Genomic DNA, 15,939 nt, shown 5'->3' on the forward strand with positions numbered 1-15,939 from the left:
CAGAATCTTTTGAGTATCAGACACAATATGAGAAATTAAGAACAAAGAAGAAATGAGCTTTGTCCTTCCTGATATTATACAATAAATTCATTTAATATATTTTTTGCACTTCCTCTTCTCTTCCCTGCCCTCTTCTGGTATCTATAAAAATGCTTCCTGAAAGAGATGAAAGGCAAGTAGTTGGGGAACTAACATATCCACAACTAGTATCTGTACCTTCAGTTTCTTATTTTAAAAATAAGAACTGGAACTGTAAAGGTAGATGTAAATTTAGGTGGGCCAAAGAGTTATGTTGTTGTGATTTCCTAAAGAGAAACAGAACAAATGTCTTCTGCCCAAAGGGGAATTTTTGGAACATTTTTTGATGTTTGGAAAAGAAGGAAATTACAGTAATTCATAAAGCCTTGAGTGAAAGTGCAAAAGCTTTTGTCTGAATTTTAGAGTTTTCTGTGACAACACTTTCATGAGACATTCCTTATTTCAAAATGTAAAAAGACATATTTATGTGTTCCCATAAATGTACTTTGAGTACTCGTTTTTAATCTTCATATTTTTTTCCTTATGACAGCATTTCTTATAACTTAGCATAAGCTGGAAGTAAGGATCTTTTTTTGAGTATGGTATTTATGTTCTGGTGAATTTGATTTCTATTATAAGTCTGGAAAATAAAATTCATTCATTGTCTCATGCAAACAGTACATTCATGTTGTTTATATAACTGTATTTCATAACACTTAAAATTGACAGAGTTAACTTTCCTTTTCAGAAAGTAGGTACAAATACAAATGTCTTAACATTTTTATTTTCAGATTATTCTATGTTTTGTTAAGAAAAAATAAGCAAATTTGGAAATAGGGCAAAATAATGGCCATTTGACCTTTCAATGTCAAACTAAACATTTTTTAAAATGTATTTTATCGTAAGGGTCATTTTATTCTCCCAGAGAATATAGCTGTTTATTTTTACTATTTTATATTTCTATAAAGTCAACATAGAAAACTGGTCAGACTTAAGCTAATTTTTGTCTAGAAATGAAAAATTTTTAAACATAACCAATGTATTCATGCTTATAAAATATTGATTTTTATTTCTTAGTCTATCTTAAAATGATCCACTTTCTAAAAGCATCATGGACAACGGTGTGGCCCAATAAGCAATACTCTTTTTCCCTGAGTATTTATACCATTGAGAAATATTCCAAATAATTGTGATGTAAAATAACATTCTATAACTGAATTTAAAGATTGACCAGAGCTTCATATTATTAGTGTTTGTCTTGGAAAGAATAGTTCTTGTTAATTATAAAACATTTTAGAGTTTGTATTTAAGGTTAACTTGGTTTGGGGCAGGAAGGTCCAGAGGAGAAAGTTCCAGTGGGTTCCTTCCTTGAGCACATTTTGTTGAGCAGAGTCTTGTTGAGCAGAGTGAGGGAGGCAGAGGAAGGGATGGATCTGACCCAAAGGACATGTTCATCTTTAAACTTGATCTTGATTATCCACTTGAAGACTGTGAGGGTGGTAAAACCACCAAATTGAATTAAAGGGCATACTTCTGGAAGTTGTATTTATAATAAACAAAATAATATTTAAAATGCCCAGGAAAATAGTCCATCATCCAGAATCTAATGTTGGGATGGCAATGTACCTCAGTGATAAGAGTGCTTGCCTAGCATGCCTGAGGCCTGAGTTCAATTCCCAGCTCTGAAAAATAAATAAATAAAATCCAATGTCTCCAAAAGCAAATGGCCACCCATTTCCTTTTGAAGTTAAGTGGTTAGTAAGGTAACAAGTGTTTTGAGAGTGAATTAAATGGCCCACGGCACAAAGGCATCCAGTGAGAATGGCTTCACTATCCTTTGTCTGCAGACAACTTTTACCACAGTTATGGCTAACATGCAGCCTTTAAATATAAGACTATCAGGGAACTCGGGACCAGCTGGCATCAATTCAGGGGGAAAAAAAAGATTTTCCACTGCATTTGAGAATACTAAAGTCTCAATTGCTGTCATCAGTATATACTGTAAGAATACCAGACAATCTACTCAAATTGTGTTTTTCAATTACGGTAATCATTCATCATTGACTATGAGGTGACTTGCCTTAATTTAATGTTTGTACGCATGTAGGAAGTGTGAGATCAAGGTTACCATTTAAGGGAGCAATGCAAAGCAGGAAAAAAAATAAAGCAATTTCACTCTCAAAAACCGTGTGTCATTGAGGTTGGCTTGGCTTAAGTGTTCCAGTTTTGGTTTTGACTTTATTAGCTATCTAACGTTAAGACGCTGCTCCTTGAATGTTTCTTGGGAGTTACTGTAACTGTTATCAAAAAATCAAACCCTTTCTACTAAATATGATATCTCATTTCTAAAAGTCACAGTGGGGATAATAGATGTTTCTCCCAAAATTTCAATGAAATTTTATTAAGATGATGGTAAGATATTTGTTCTCAAGAGTACTAAAATGTATAATGAAATTAAATGCAACAGCTAAAGCTTCAGAAAATACCCCCAAATGAAAAATGACTTACAGCAAAGCAACCTGATAACATAATCAATCACACTCTGTGGAAGCGTGAAGACTACGCACCAAATTTTCACTCCCTTTTATGTCGTCTGTGGCTGCCCTTTCACAGTTCTGAGACCAAAATCAGTACTCAATAAAATTAACTCACTCAAAAATCACCCATGTTCACAAGAAAATCATAGCAGAAACCTGCGATTTTTTTTTCTTGGTGGGAGGAGGTTCATCTTTAGGAATATGTAAGTTGTTATTAAGAGAAACTAAGAATACTATACTTCCTATACTGTTCTTTATTAGCATAACAAAAGTGCATGCTACCATTTCAAAAAATACAATTAAGAAAATGAGAAGTAATATTCTCAACTAACTACACAAAATAAACATATGGGGGCAGAATTATACATAAATCTTCGGCATGTGAAACAAAATTTAAGTAATTTCTAGTATACTTTTCTTCTTATAGCTAGCCCAGGCTCTATTGTTTACCTGGAGAAAAAAGTTGATTTACATTTGCCACTTGTTAATATGCAGAAAGTTGGGAGAATCTGCTGTTACCTCAAATAATACAACTGCTCTAAATACTAAAACATTTTTAAAGATGATTTTCACATTTCTGACATCCAGAATACCATCAGAAAATAATGTGAAACTATTAATCAGCCCTACTATAAAATTATTTATTCCTGTCTAAAGAAATTTATTCCTATAACTAAGTATGACATAAAAAACATCCCTCTTTCCTCATCTACTATTATGCTCTGCTGCTTCCTGTCCTTGTTATAGTCACTCTAAAATATGAAAGGATGGGGCTGTCCCATGTATCCTGGAAACATTACTGGACGTAATATACTTTTAGCAGCTTTTTAATAGTTTTTGACATGTCTTTGCCCAGGAAAGGGTAAATTTGTCCATACCAGTCTCTTAAAAACCACAAACACAGGGCTGGAGCTATAGCTCAGTGGTAGAGCGCCTTGCCTAGTGTGAAGCACTGGGTTCAATCCTTAGCACCACATAAAAATAAACAAAAGTTCTGAAACATTAAAAACACACAAACACATATAACTATACTTGGGGTTGTAAAGATAGAGAACAAAAGTATGAAGTCATTTGCAGTATGTTTAAAAAATAGGGTTTATTTCCTCCCCTGTGCAAATGTTTTATGTCTCAAATACATCTGGTCTGAAGTCAGGCAGGTGCCTTAGTGCAGTTGTTTTTGGTTTCTAGGGAGAGCTGCAGATGCTCTGGGACCTGAGACAAAGCCCAAGAGAAGCCACCCCAACCCTTTGCCCAGTTTCATCTTTGCCAGTTCTCAGAGTTCACGATGTTCAAGCTGCAAGAGTCACTCTGGCAGTCTAGGGGTGGAATTAATTCTTAATAAGTGTTTTGTTTGGCTTGAAGTATTAAAAAAAAAGAGTCAGCTACTGACATTTAAAAATTAGGCAATTTCACATGAAATTTCCTTTGTCCAATTCTTCTTGAAAACTGAAAATCTGGGAACACAAATTAACATTCTCCCTTGGCAATATTCTTAGAGTGGAGGAAAGACAACTTTTATCCCAGGAACGAGCTCTTCAGTTCCCAGTCTCTACCCTGGTGGCTGCATCCCAGCAGGCTACCTGCCTACTCCTCTTGGGCACTGAGTTTCTGACCCCGTACTCTACCCTCTCAGAGGTGGGGGAGCAAGAGATGAGGAAGGGCTGGCAGAGCTGGTGCATTCTGTTCTCTCCTTTCATACAACTGTGTAGCTAATTGCTCCATGCATGTTCCTCTTTTAATGGGGGCTCTGAGAGTTCTGGGCGAAAACAAACTGTATTCTGCTTTATATGAAAAGTAGACCCTAATGGAAGAATGAAATTCTATATAAGGAAATCACATTATTATTGCTCTTTTCTAAAGAGCAATGCCTTCGGCTGTGAAAAAAAGCCCCTCGAAGAGTCTCTACTTTGTTATTTTCAAAACATGAGACGAGGGAAAAAAGAGGGAGAAAAATAAGAGAGCTTGTTCATTAATTTGGGTTTATCATTACAAGAGATGAAGACCAGGCAAGAAGATAGAGACTGATTACCTTGGAACTTTCAAAACATCACCTAAAGCAATTGATTATCAACACACTGTGTGTCCTGTCCTTCTGTCTTTCCTTCTGATTAAAAGCATGTGAGTCTTCCCATGTCCTTCCTTATCTAGATTTCATCTGCTTCTTTGCTCTTTCAAAATCATTGTTCAGGAGACCTGCTCTGATTAATTCCATTTTAAGCAAGCAGAATATTAATATGGTAATGTAGACTTTTTGAGGTAATTTATCAGAATCTTCACATCATATTCATGTGGGTATAGTGAACTGAATCACAGTTAAACTTCATAAGCGGCTTTTACATACTATAACACAATCATTACTCAATACTCAACACTCAATACTTGATACTCAATGAATGTTTTTGAAATAAACACAATTTTATTGTTAATCTTCCTAATGGAGCTAGTATAATTTTTGTACACAATAAGGGATTAATTATGGTTAAAGAAAGATAAAAAAGAAAAAAACGTAAAACAAAAACAAAACAAGTTGAGAGAATCCAGGCTTTATCGATCCTAGCAATATTTTAAATAATGGTGAATTTTCACCATTTCAATTTATCAGAGCCTGTCTGTATGTTACAATGGTGTGTATTTCCTATTGCTACATGGATGAATAATATAAATCCATATAAACATACCAACGCCGTTATGTATAACTGGTGGTAAAACTTTATTATTCAAGTTTAGATGTAACAGACATCTTTGCTGCCTGAAGATTGTTTGCATAAGAAATACACCAAGAACATGTTTGTGAGTAGAAATGAACATGCACTATGAAAACAAAATAAAATAAAACGAAAAATTCCATGTGTTGTAAGAACAGAACTATTATAGCCAACATTCTAATATTCAAATCAGGACTACAAATTGAATTCTTTTTCTTAGCAACATGAAATCATTCCATATGAAAGACATTTTCTGCTGGTGAATATTGCTGAAAGTTAATTTTACATTGGCATTTTGAGATGTTTCCCACCCATCCCTCCCCCCAGATTATCCATATTGTCATCAAATAGCAGACCCTAAGAAATTTGGCATTTGTTACTGTGATATTTGCCTTGTTGGTAGCCATTAAGAAACTATGGTTTTATCAGCCTCATAATAGTTTTGCCTCTTCCTAGTCAATACTATAGGCTGTCTAGTTATGATATTTACAGCTCATCTTTAACAAAAATGACCCCAACCTTTCCTGGCCCTTGGGAACTGAGAGCTTAAGGTACCCCCTTGGCCAAATAATACTACTTGACACTCCTGTGGTGCCTTTCAACCAAGGGTCTCAAAGTGCTTTACAAACAAGTACTACATTACCATTATTATTATTATTAATATTAATATTATTATTCATATACTTTTCCATCTTATAGTTGAGGAACCTGAGGCACAAAAAGAAAAAGTGATTTGTTGCAGTTCATGTGTTGAACAAATAATCAGGGGTAAAACCAGGATCCAGTTTGGGGACTTATGGGTCCTCAAGGACCATTTTCTCTGAAGAAGATTAAACATTATTTCCATGGTAAGTTACTCTTGCTTTCTTCTGGTGTAGGATGGAGTAACCAGCTCTACCTTGCCTTTCAAGAGAAAAACACATGAGCATACATTATCCAGTTTCCATGTGTGGATTACTGTTGAATTTCACATATTCTTCATCCCTGACTTGACACACTTCTGCCCTAGCATCTTCCAGAGGTTCTGATTACTGCAAATAAATGGAGAGGCTTTCTAAACAATTGCACCATTATCAGTCACAGATGACCAAAAGGAAGTGCTTTGCAAAGTAGCTAAGCCTCTGTCCTTGGCCAAGTCTTTCTTTGGGAAAATAGCACTGCCCTTCACAATTCTGATTCGTGGCTTTCCATCTTCTTTCCATCTATGGTTAGTTGCTTGCCGACAGAATCCACCTAACAGGACCTACCTTTAGTTAGTGTATTTAGTTTCATATTCAGGTTGCATTTCAATTCCTCAGTTTCCCCCTGTGTCTAGTAGTCAGCAAGCTCTTACCTACTTGCTCACCAAAGAGGCCTGGAGTCTTTTTGCCATGATCCTCAACCCAAAAACAGAGCCATGAACTCAGCTAAACTTTAGGCAAAAGGCTGGCGTACCACACAAAGGCAGCACCACCAGCTTCCTTATTTGGTGTTCCCACCATTGGACAGCAGATATTCCTCCTCTAGGAAGCCATTAATGTTCATTAACTAAACAGGCAGGCAATTCAAAGGTCTCAAGACAGGTCACTTGATGATGTTTTGCAGCCACACAGCAGGAGGCTAATAATTGTTTTAATAGCAGTACTGATATTTTTCAGTTTATTAAGAAAAACATATTTCCTCAGGCATTTTAAAATATATATACATTTAATATTTTTGGAGCTGTATTTGCATTGGATCATAATAGATTATGTGCACATGTGCAATCAATCATAAACAAAATGTGCTACCACAGGCTTCAACTAAGAGCTCTTAGAGATAATCACTTTTTTTTCTTCTTCTCATTAATATTACCTTAGAAAAGAATCCCCATGCTTGTTTTCTAAAATCTACCTTCACTAAAAGAGAACAGTTTAGAACAGAACATCACTACTTTAAAAATGGATTTTTTTAAAAGAACATCTCAATATGTCATGTAGAGATAACTGGGCACACTCTTAGCCTTTTGAACCCCAGAGAACCTGCTGTCCTTGAGAGCTCCATCCCTTTCTCTACTTAAGAGTCCTGTAGTGTCTCTCTTAATCCACAATCTTCCGAGAGGTGGGCTGGCTCTCCAGAAGGTTTTTCTATCCCAAACAGCCTTGTGTGTAGAGGGGGACAATAATGAGGGAAAGAGAGAAAACAGGAAGAGAGAAAAGGCAAGAGCTGGTCCTGGCCTTAACTTTGTTCTACAGCTCAGTTTAGAATATAGATAGACAATTGGAAAGGACCTACAGGTGGTAAATGGCATACAGCTTTAGGGGGTTTATAGTTTTTATCACAGGGAAAGCCTTTCCAAGAGGAAAAATTCCTAAATGATTTTGAAAGTCCTTAAAAAAAAAAAGGTTCAGTACCTAAATAGCTCATTGAAAATCATTCACCATTTATGACAAAATTATTCAGAAATATTAAAAAAAAATTTTATAATATATTTTGAGAGATGGAACAAAGGCTTTAAGTCCAACAAATAAAGGAGTCTTCTTTTAGTGTTATGATAAACTTTTGTTGTTTGTTTTCCAAAAACCCGACCTCTTCTCCACCAAAATATGTATAAAAATTAAAGCAAAAGTGAAAATAAAATAATTAATAATAAAGGAGTATGGAATAAGATCTATCATGTCAATGCTATCCAAGAGTATTCTACTGAAAGGAGACTGACCATAAATATTCCAAGAACAGTGATATGTATTTTCCAATGCTAGTCATTGCTACTATGTCTGTCTGAGGAAAGAAAGAAAAAAAAAACAACAACTGAATGAAAAACAAAGGCTTATTAGTGCCAACAATAAACAACCTATTTGTGTCTGATACACTGGAGAAATTGCTTAGGGAGTTTTTATATTTGTCCAAAAAAAATAATACCTATAACATTGTCCAAGTTAACCAAACTTCTGGTATTTTACTAATTTGAGCAGTCAACATATAATGTCACTCGAGGATTGCTACAGTGCATTTTAATATTCTTATTACCAAAAAAAATGAAATATTGTTGTTTGGGAAATCTCCTCTCTTTTTCAGATCTTTGACACCTCTCAGATCTGCCTGCATACTTTTGAGATTTTTTTTTTCATCAAATGTCCTAAGAAAGATAAATTATGTCAAATCATTTGAATGTCAAAGCTCCTCATTCCACCTCTTTATTTCAGTTTATGTGAATATTAGAGCTAGGGACAGGTGAGATCAGAATAGGGCCCTTTAACAATGAAACTGAAGCAAAGGACTTAGTCCTGATTTCTCTCGCTTTTTTTTTTCTTTTTCTTTCTTTTTCTTTTTTTTTTTTTTACAGGAAAACAAAAATGCAAGAATGGAAATGACAATACAACATTAGAAAGATACTTTTAGCTTCATTCACTACAACAGTCACGAACTGGTTGAACTCTACCTGCCATCCAACTTTAAGAAACGAAGACCCGGCACTGTGAGGAAGAAACAAACCCAAACAAAACAAAACAATACAAAGCAACTGCGAGTTAATGTAAAAATGGAGTGCAAATGCGACTACAGAATGCAATAAACACACCAGTGCTGCAGATTCAGCAACACTTATCAAAATAATTTCTGAAATGTTTCATCTGAAACATAGACAAAGCAATAAAAAGAGGATATATGTTTATCATCTTAAGCATAACAATGTGTGTTAAGAGCTTAAAAAGTAAAAAAAAAAAAAAAAAAAAGTACTTGGAATGAATAGTGCTACCCTTTTTTTCCTAAGTAGGCATAAAAATATTTTCATTTCCTTCTTGTTTCCATACCATTATATCAAGAACTTTCATTTGTTTCATGTTACCGTTTACAACTTTAATGCACACATACACACAAAAAAAGATATCTACTGCAATAGAAATAGTTGCTTCATTACCTTGTTTGCTACATTTGCAAATGTAAACAGCTAGGCAGAGCCAGAACTGACTCTAATGCATGATGGAATATCTTTGTTGCATACGTACACTGTAGAAAATAATTATTCAATATGTCAGGCACCATTATTTGAAATGTAATACATTAATATTTACTAGAAAAATAAGTTTTTTTTTTCCTATTTGTTCTCCCAACTTCTTTAATGAAATAAGTTAATCTGACAGTGCATCCAGTAGCTTGTAATATCTTCTACATCTCCGTGGCAAAAAATAAACTACTGGTTGGGACAATATAATGCAAATTATTAAAGTCAGTCCTTGTACATACATCCTTGTAGCAAGCATTGAGGCTCGACTAACAGCACCTTTAACCAATTATTTAATGTTCAGTTATTTAGCCCTATTTCCCTGAGCAGTTATGCTGAGGAGCTTTCCCTTCATGGATAGTTTTTACAAAGCCTTAAGTATTAAAAGTACTATGAAGACATACTTCTAAGAATCCTATTTAATGCTACTTAACTAAACCTGTATAAATCTAATGAAGGGTAATGACTGGTACATATACCAACTGTCAGTCTGTGGTAACGTAACCTTAGACGCTGCCTGACCACAAAGTTTGGAAATTCTATTTAACCAAAAGAAAATAAATAAATACAGCAGGTTACCTTGTGGAAAAATACCATGTGTTCTAAGCAAATTAAACTCATGGTCTGACATTTGTATCCATCTATTGATTTGAGGGGAGTCCTTTAGTTATAATGTGCCAAGTGAAATTAGTGATCAACAGGAGGCTTAAAAAAAAAAATCCAAACTTGTTTATGTTTCATCATAAACAAGAAAGAAATATCTGAAATAAAATTACTACATAAGCACTGAGGACACTTGTTTTTTGAAATGGATATATATTTGGACAAAATGAACCTAAACTGCAAACAAAAGTTCTACTGAGTATTTGAACATCTAAAGGACAAAAAATATCAAAAGAGGGTGTGCATGTGTACACCAGGCAGGGCTGGCCCAAAACATTGCGCCACCATCTGTCACCTTTCTTGCTGCTCTCTCACCAAGCCTAACCACAGTTCTCATTTCTAGGTCCAAATCTGCAACATGGTCAATGAGGGGAGACTGATTTGAGAGGGCGTCATTTTCCTTCTACTGTCCTGGAGATTCAAATTCTCCTCATCTGCCTAGGATTTCACAATACTTTTAAATTTAGGGAACAGTTTCTGGGTTTTTGAACAAACGGGCCAATGGCCAGCCCAATACTGCTTTAGTATCATAATATGTAAACCCATTCAAATTCTAGACAGTTTTTAATCCCTTCACAAACATAATAAATATAGTCTGGTGGGACGTTGTATGGATTGGTTCACCAGTACACATCAGTCAAGGTGGTTTTGACTTACTAGGTTTTAAAAGTGATTGCTTACCATCTTCCATTCTTTCTCACTAACCATTTGTCTCACTTTTAAATCTTGGTAACCTACTCATCAAAAGAAAGAATAATGAAAGAAGGGAATTTCATGTTGGATAAGGCAGGCTCTATGAAGTATTATTTTTTAATAGGTCTTCATAAGACATTACAAGCTATTGAATTCCCATCAAGAAAACCTATTTCTATTTAATTGTGCTAAGTGCTAAGGTTTTACTCTTTAGGTTTTCCATTTTTTTCCATTTGTGCATTGTTCCTATGCAGGCCCCTCTGGATATGTGTTGTGAAGTCATATTTGTCCGTGCAAAGATGCTGGCATATGCTGCACTGGAAAGGTCCACTGTCACCATGGCAACTCATATGCAAAGCATACATCACTTCATCCAGAAAGACAATGCCACAGTGCACACATTTTGTTGAAAGTTCATCTTGAGTACTTCTGTCAACTTTCTCTGTTTTTACTACATTCAAGGGACCTTCGTTTTTTACATTTGGTGGTGCCTTTGTTTTCTCCTTGGAGGCACCATTTGCAGTTGGCCCAGGTCTGGAATGCTTGATCGCCAAATCTAGAGGAATGTCATTGTCTGATCCAACAGCTGAAAAATGAGGAGGCAGATTGAAGGTGGGATAAGGCACATAGTTTTGGCAAGGATTTGGTAGGCCAGGCACATGACTCAAGTAGTGCGGATTCCCAGGAACAGAGAGCTTGTATTTACTCCAGAACCGCAGCCAATCAGCTTCACTTTGGAAGTCATTATGTACAAAGGGAACTCCAAAAAGTGGGTACTGGTACTTTTCAATGGGGCTGCCTGGTGGTGAGTAATTTGGGTGTTTTGCAGGTCTCATGTACTTTTCTATGGGACTGCCTCTCTCAGAACTTCCTTTCCCTTCAGATACAGATGAACTATTTCCTGGTTCTCCAGTACTTTCCTGAGGACTTTTTATCTGAATGTGCAAAGGTTGCATCCTTTTGTGAATATCCAGAGTTTGGCTGACCAGGACTGGCTGCTGAGCAGAATGGCTTTTAGTCAATGAACCCTGGGCTTCGTATTTACTTAGGCTCGGGAGTGGAATTTCTCTCTGGTGACTTTCAGTTAAATGATCCTCTGACCTCCTCTCTAATGGGCTTCCATTGACCTGCTCCTCACTGCTACCTCTCTGCTGTTTGTTGAGCTGCTCAGCCTGAAGTGCCTCTGGGTTAAGGCGTTTTCTTGTTCTTCTCCTAATAATCTGCTCACCGTTGTTTTGTTTAATGATGTTTAAAGGCCTGGGAGTCTGCAGAGAACACACAAAATACATAAAAGGAAGACATTAAAAAAATACATTCAAATGCATTCGAAATTCCTCACAAATAAAAACCATGCTTAAGTTCAAAGCAAGGATAGGCTTTATGCTACAGATTTACTAAATCTCCTTTTGCCCTAAGCAGGATCAGAGGAAGTAAATAAAGTACACTATTTTAGCTAATTAAATCATGTCCATCTTTACAAGGGGGACAGAAAATTTTAACCTACTTAAAAGCAGCTTTTTCAAGCTTAACAGATTTGGGGGTTGCATCATTCAGTAATAAAATTGTGTACAAACTTATTTGATGAAATATGATTTTTTTCAAAAATCTTAAAATTTTCGCATTGTGTGCTAAAATGTTGACAAAGTAACATGGGAGATAGGTATTGATGACTGCAGTGGGAAAATTATGCACTGCTATGGGCTATGTTGTGTCCTGGCAAAAATTTGTATCCTGGAGCACTAATCTTCAATGCAAGTGTCTAGAGATTGGATATTTAAGAGAGAATTATGGCTGAATAAGGTCATCAAGGTAGGGCCCCAATCCAACAGAACTGTGACCTCAGAAGAGGAAAAGAGAGATCCCTCTACACTGCAAAAAGGTGCCTATCTAAGTCAGGAGGAGAGCCCTCCCCAGGATCCAACCATGCTGGCACCTTGGATTCCAGTCTCCAGAGCAGTGAGAAGGTACATTTCTGTTGGTTTAAGCTACCCAGTCTGTGTTATTTTGCTAAGCCAGTTTACCCTAATAGATGTATCTTTCTAAAGAACTGCAAACATGAATACAAAATATTCATTTCACAGCAAAAATAATCAAAGACAAACTGACAGAATTGTAACAAAAGGTTTCAGTTCAGGTAATTGAAGCTGTATGAGAGTAATCTTTCCTCTTTCTTACTTTTATTTCTCTTACTTTAATATCTATATATTCACTATGGAAGGTTTTACTTGTTAACAGTAAAGTTAAAAAAAAGGTGAAGCATTAGTTTTGTGTTGAAAAAAATTTAAATTCATTTGTAGCCTTGGCTGGAGTATCCAATCTGTCATTCTACTCTACTTAAAATGAATGCTGACTTTCATTCAGCTTAAGTATTTTATTCAGCTTAGACATTACATGATTAGTATTTATGTACATGCTCAACAGGTATTTATATTACATGACAAAAATCCATGGATAATACTATAATAAAAACTTTACCTGCACTAAGAGCTCTAACTTTGATTTGTAAAATCAAGTTTAATAAATTAATGCATTTTTCAGCTATAAATTTAGGAGGATAGTCAAGTAGTGTTAATGAATGATTAAAAAAAATGAAAACAGGAAATAATTTCTACAAAAAGATGAATATAAGTAATATATAATCTGTGAATTCTTCCTAAAAAGGATGTACCTTAATGCCAGGGAGTGTTATTACATATTAAACAAAATATAACTATAAATCTTTTTTGGAATATTTGTTATGATAAGGTGTTCCAGAGGAAAGATAACACACTTGTTATTAACAATTCAATTGCTAGTTTCAGGATGAAAATGCACAGAGCTTAGATATGCCATGTGCATAAATTTTGTTTAGAAAGTTCAGGTTTATAAAGGGCTCATGATATTATAAAAATATGCAGTTTAATCTCTATATAATAAAGAGACCTGAAGTTTACAATTTCATTCCTTTTGAAAACTTTCAAAATTTTAATGGCAATTTTGTGTGAGCAGTAACCTTTATGTCTTTCATTTTATGGTTCATTAAAAAAACTCAAAACTGAAAACATCTTGCCTCTGGAGAGACAAATATTAAAATAATTTTTTGAAAACAGTTTAGTTTATAGCGCAGTGGTTAAATTATCGTAACTTGGCAGAACAGTAATTTAATTAATTCTTAGCCTATACTTGGCCGAAGTTCAATTAAAATCATTAACATCAGGACTCATTAAATGGAAGCTTATTGCCCTGTTTAAATGGTGAAATGTTTAAATGGTTAAAAAAAAAAGTAAGGTGGTATGTGGTGGTGTATGTGTGGGGTGGGGGAATCTTTCTACTAGCTACCTGCTGACAACTAAGGTTTTTGCAGTTTACTACCAATTAGTATTGTTGGCAGCATGCACTTTTTTCAAGGGTGCTTCCAATGGTCCATTTATGAGGATGTTTTGTCTAAAACTGTATTCCTTGTAGCTGTAATCTACTCACCGGCTTGTGCTAACAGCTATGGTAAAATGCCAAGCAAAATGGAAAAGGCACAGGGAAATAGATTTCTGTTTAATAAAAGGGGTATTCCTATTTTAAAGTCAGTTCGTGTCAGCAGATAAACTTTCTAAACTATAAAAATATCCTTCAGGAAGTCAAATGCATATACAGATGAGGGATTTGTGAGTTTAAATCATATTACAGAATTCTAACTAAAATCTGGGAAAAATTAATTCAAAGAACCTCTGTGAGCCAGAGGCATCTGGAGATTTTAAAACCCAAAGCACCTTTGTACCTTACAATACTTGTACCCTGATGTATCTGCTAATCAGAACCTCAGATACCTCACCCAATACCCTGGAAGCCCTGACAAGAAGGTGTTCTCTGGTCCTATTTCACAATTGTGCTCTGAAAGTACCTGACCTCCAACTTCCAAGCAGCCAAGGTGACACTGGAGAATTACGAAGGCAAACTGGAAAATAAGCATGTGTCCCCTGTCCTCTATTTTATAGTCAACACTGAAGAGTCCTTTTATTTATTTAACTTTTTGTATATTTTTGAAACTGTTAAGGTTTCTCCTTTCTACCTAACTAATCCCACTAAATTCTGATAACCGTTAGTTTGTCTATCTCTTATGTGAAGTTCCCAGAAATCAATCATTTTCCTCTTCATATCAAAAGAAGCATAATGCATTACTAATGATCTCAAACGTATCTCCCCATCACATCTAAGCCCTTTTCACCATAAATCACATGTGCACTCAAAGTGACTGCATTAAACAGCCCTGCGGGGGCAGGCTGCACAAGCCAGGGAATGGGACTTACCACACCACCAACCAGGCCAGTTCTGCTTTATAAAGCTTTTCCTGAAACAGTGGGACAAATTCTTACCGAGTGAAGCTTCTGGTAGAGGCCACACGCATTGCATACATATCCGCCATTTGCATTCTTTCGCCAGAGAGAGGTCTTTGTGGTCAGGCAATTGGCACAAAAAACACCCGAGCCTCTACGCCTCTGAAATGGGGGTAGAAAACCAAGGTCAGAGGTGAGTCACATGATCAGTGGAGTTAGACCAAATCAACCCAGGAGTTTTGTCTTCAGACTTGCAACAATGACAGTATAAAACCACAGTGCCCATAATGAGGTCAGGTTCAATTGTGTTTAATAGGCACCACTGATTTTCATTATAATTAACCCTACAGTGATGGATGAGGTGTGTGGAACACCAAAGGCTTTTCACAGAAACAGCTTTAACTTTTTGAACTTTGGGTTTTGTGACTTTAATGATGACTCCTAAATGCCGAACCCTGAAATATACCTTTTAAAAGTGTCAAAACAAAAGCCATAAAGACAGAATATGGCAATATGGTTAGTATGTTTTGGAACAAGCTACCTGAGCTTTAAAATACAGTCAAACTTGGAATAAATGCAGCATGAAAACCATTGAAAATTAAACCAATTTGTGTCTTTTTGCATGTCATTGGTATAACATAAGTATTAAGAGAATATAAGACACTCAGTTCTGGTCTTTCCTTTTGCAATTGTAAAATCTGAAAGAGAAACATGCTCTATTCCCCAAAGCTGGGCGGACCGGGAGGGACTTCTGCCAACAAGAAGTACAGTATTACTAATGAGAGCCCTTACGAGGTGCCTGCTTAAGCTAGACAGTGTTGTCCCTTCAATGGCTATTTATTTATTTTATTTGACTCAGACTTGGAAATCACAAGCATTTCTGAATACAAACTGATTTTAGTGGCTTGAATTCTGTAATCACCAGATTCAAAAATAATCTAAGAATATTTAAAAGTAGATAATTAGTATTGCCGGTTACATTCTTGCTATCAAGTAATGATTCCATTTAACTTCTCATTTAAACAAAAGTCAGGCTGTGTTTGTCGGCACAAATA

At 35.6% G+C, this 15,939-nt stretch overlaps 1 protein-coding gene across 10 annotated transcripts in view; it reads right to left on the reverse strand.

Annotated features, from left to right (window-relative positions):
- Positions 1-5,241: 5,241 nt before the first annotated feature.
- The window catches only part of Trps1 (transcriptional repressor GATA binding 1), a 239,188-nt gene continuing 228,490 nt past the window's right edge, over positions 5,242-15,939 (reverse strand). For all 10 annotated transcript variants that reach the window (XM_048802037.1, XM_048802041.1, XM_048802043.1 and 7 more), the window contains 2 exons: positions 14,924-15,046; positions 5,242-11,842 (listed from right to left, as the gene is read on the reverse strand). In XM_048802037.1, the coding sequence (XP_048657994.1) occupies positions 10,781-11,842; positions 14,924-15,046 (1,185 nt within the window). In that variant the 3' untranslated portion in view covers positions 5,242-10,780. The remainder of the gene's footprint in view (positions 11,843-14,923; positions 15,047-15,939) is intronic.

Source organism: Marmota marmota, unplaced genomic scaffold, assembly GCF_001458135.2.
Source record: "Marmota marmota marmota unplaced genomic scaffold, marMar, whole genome shotgun sequence".
Taxonomy (NCBI): Eukaryota; Metazoa; Chordata; class Mammalia; order Rodentia; family Sciuridae; genus Marmota; species Marmota marmota.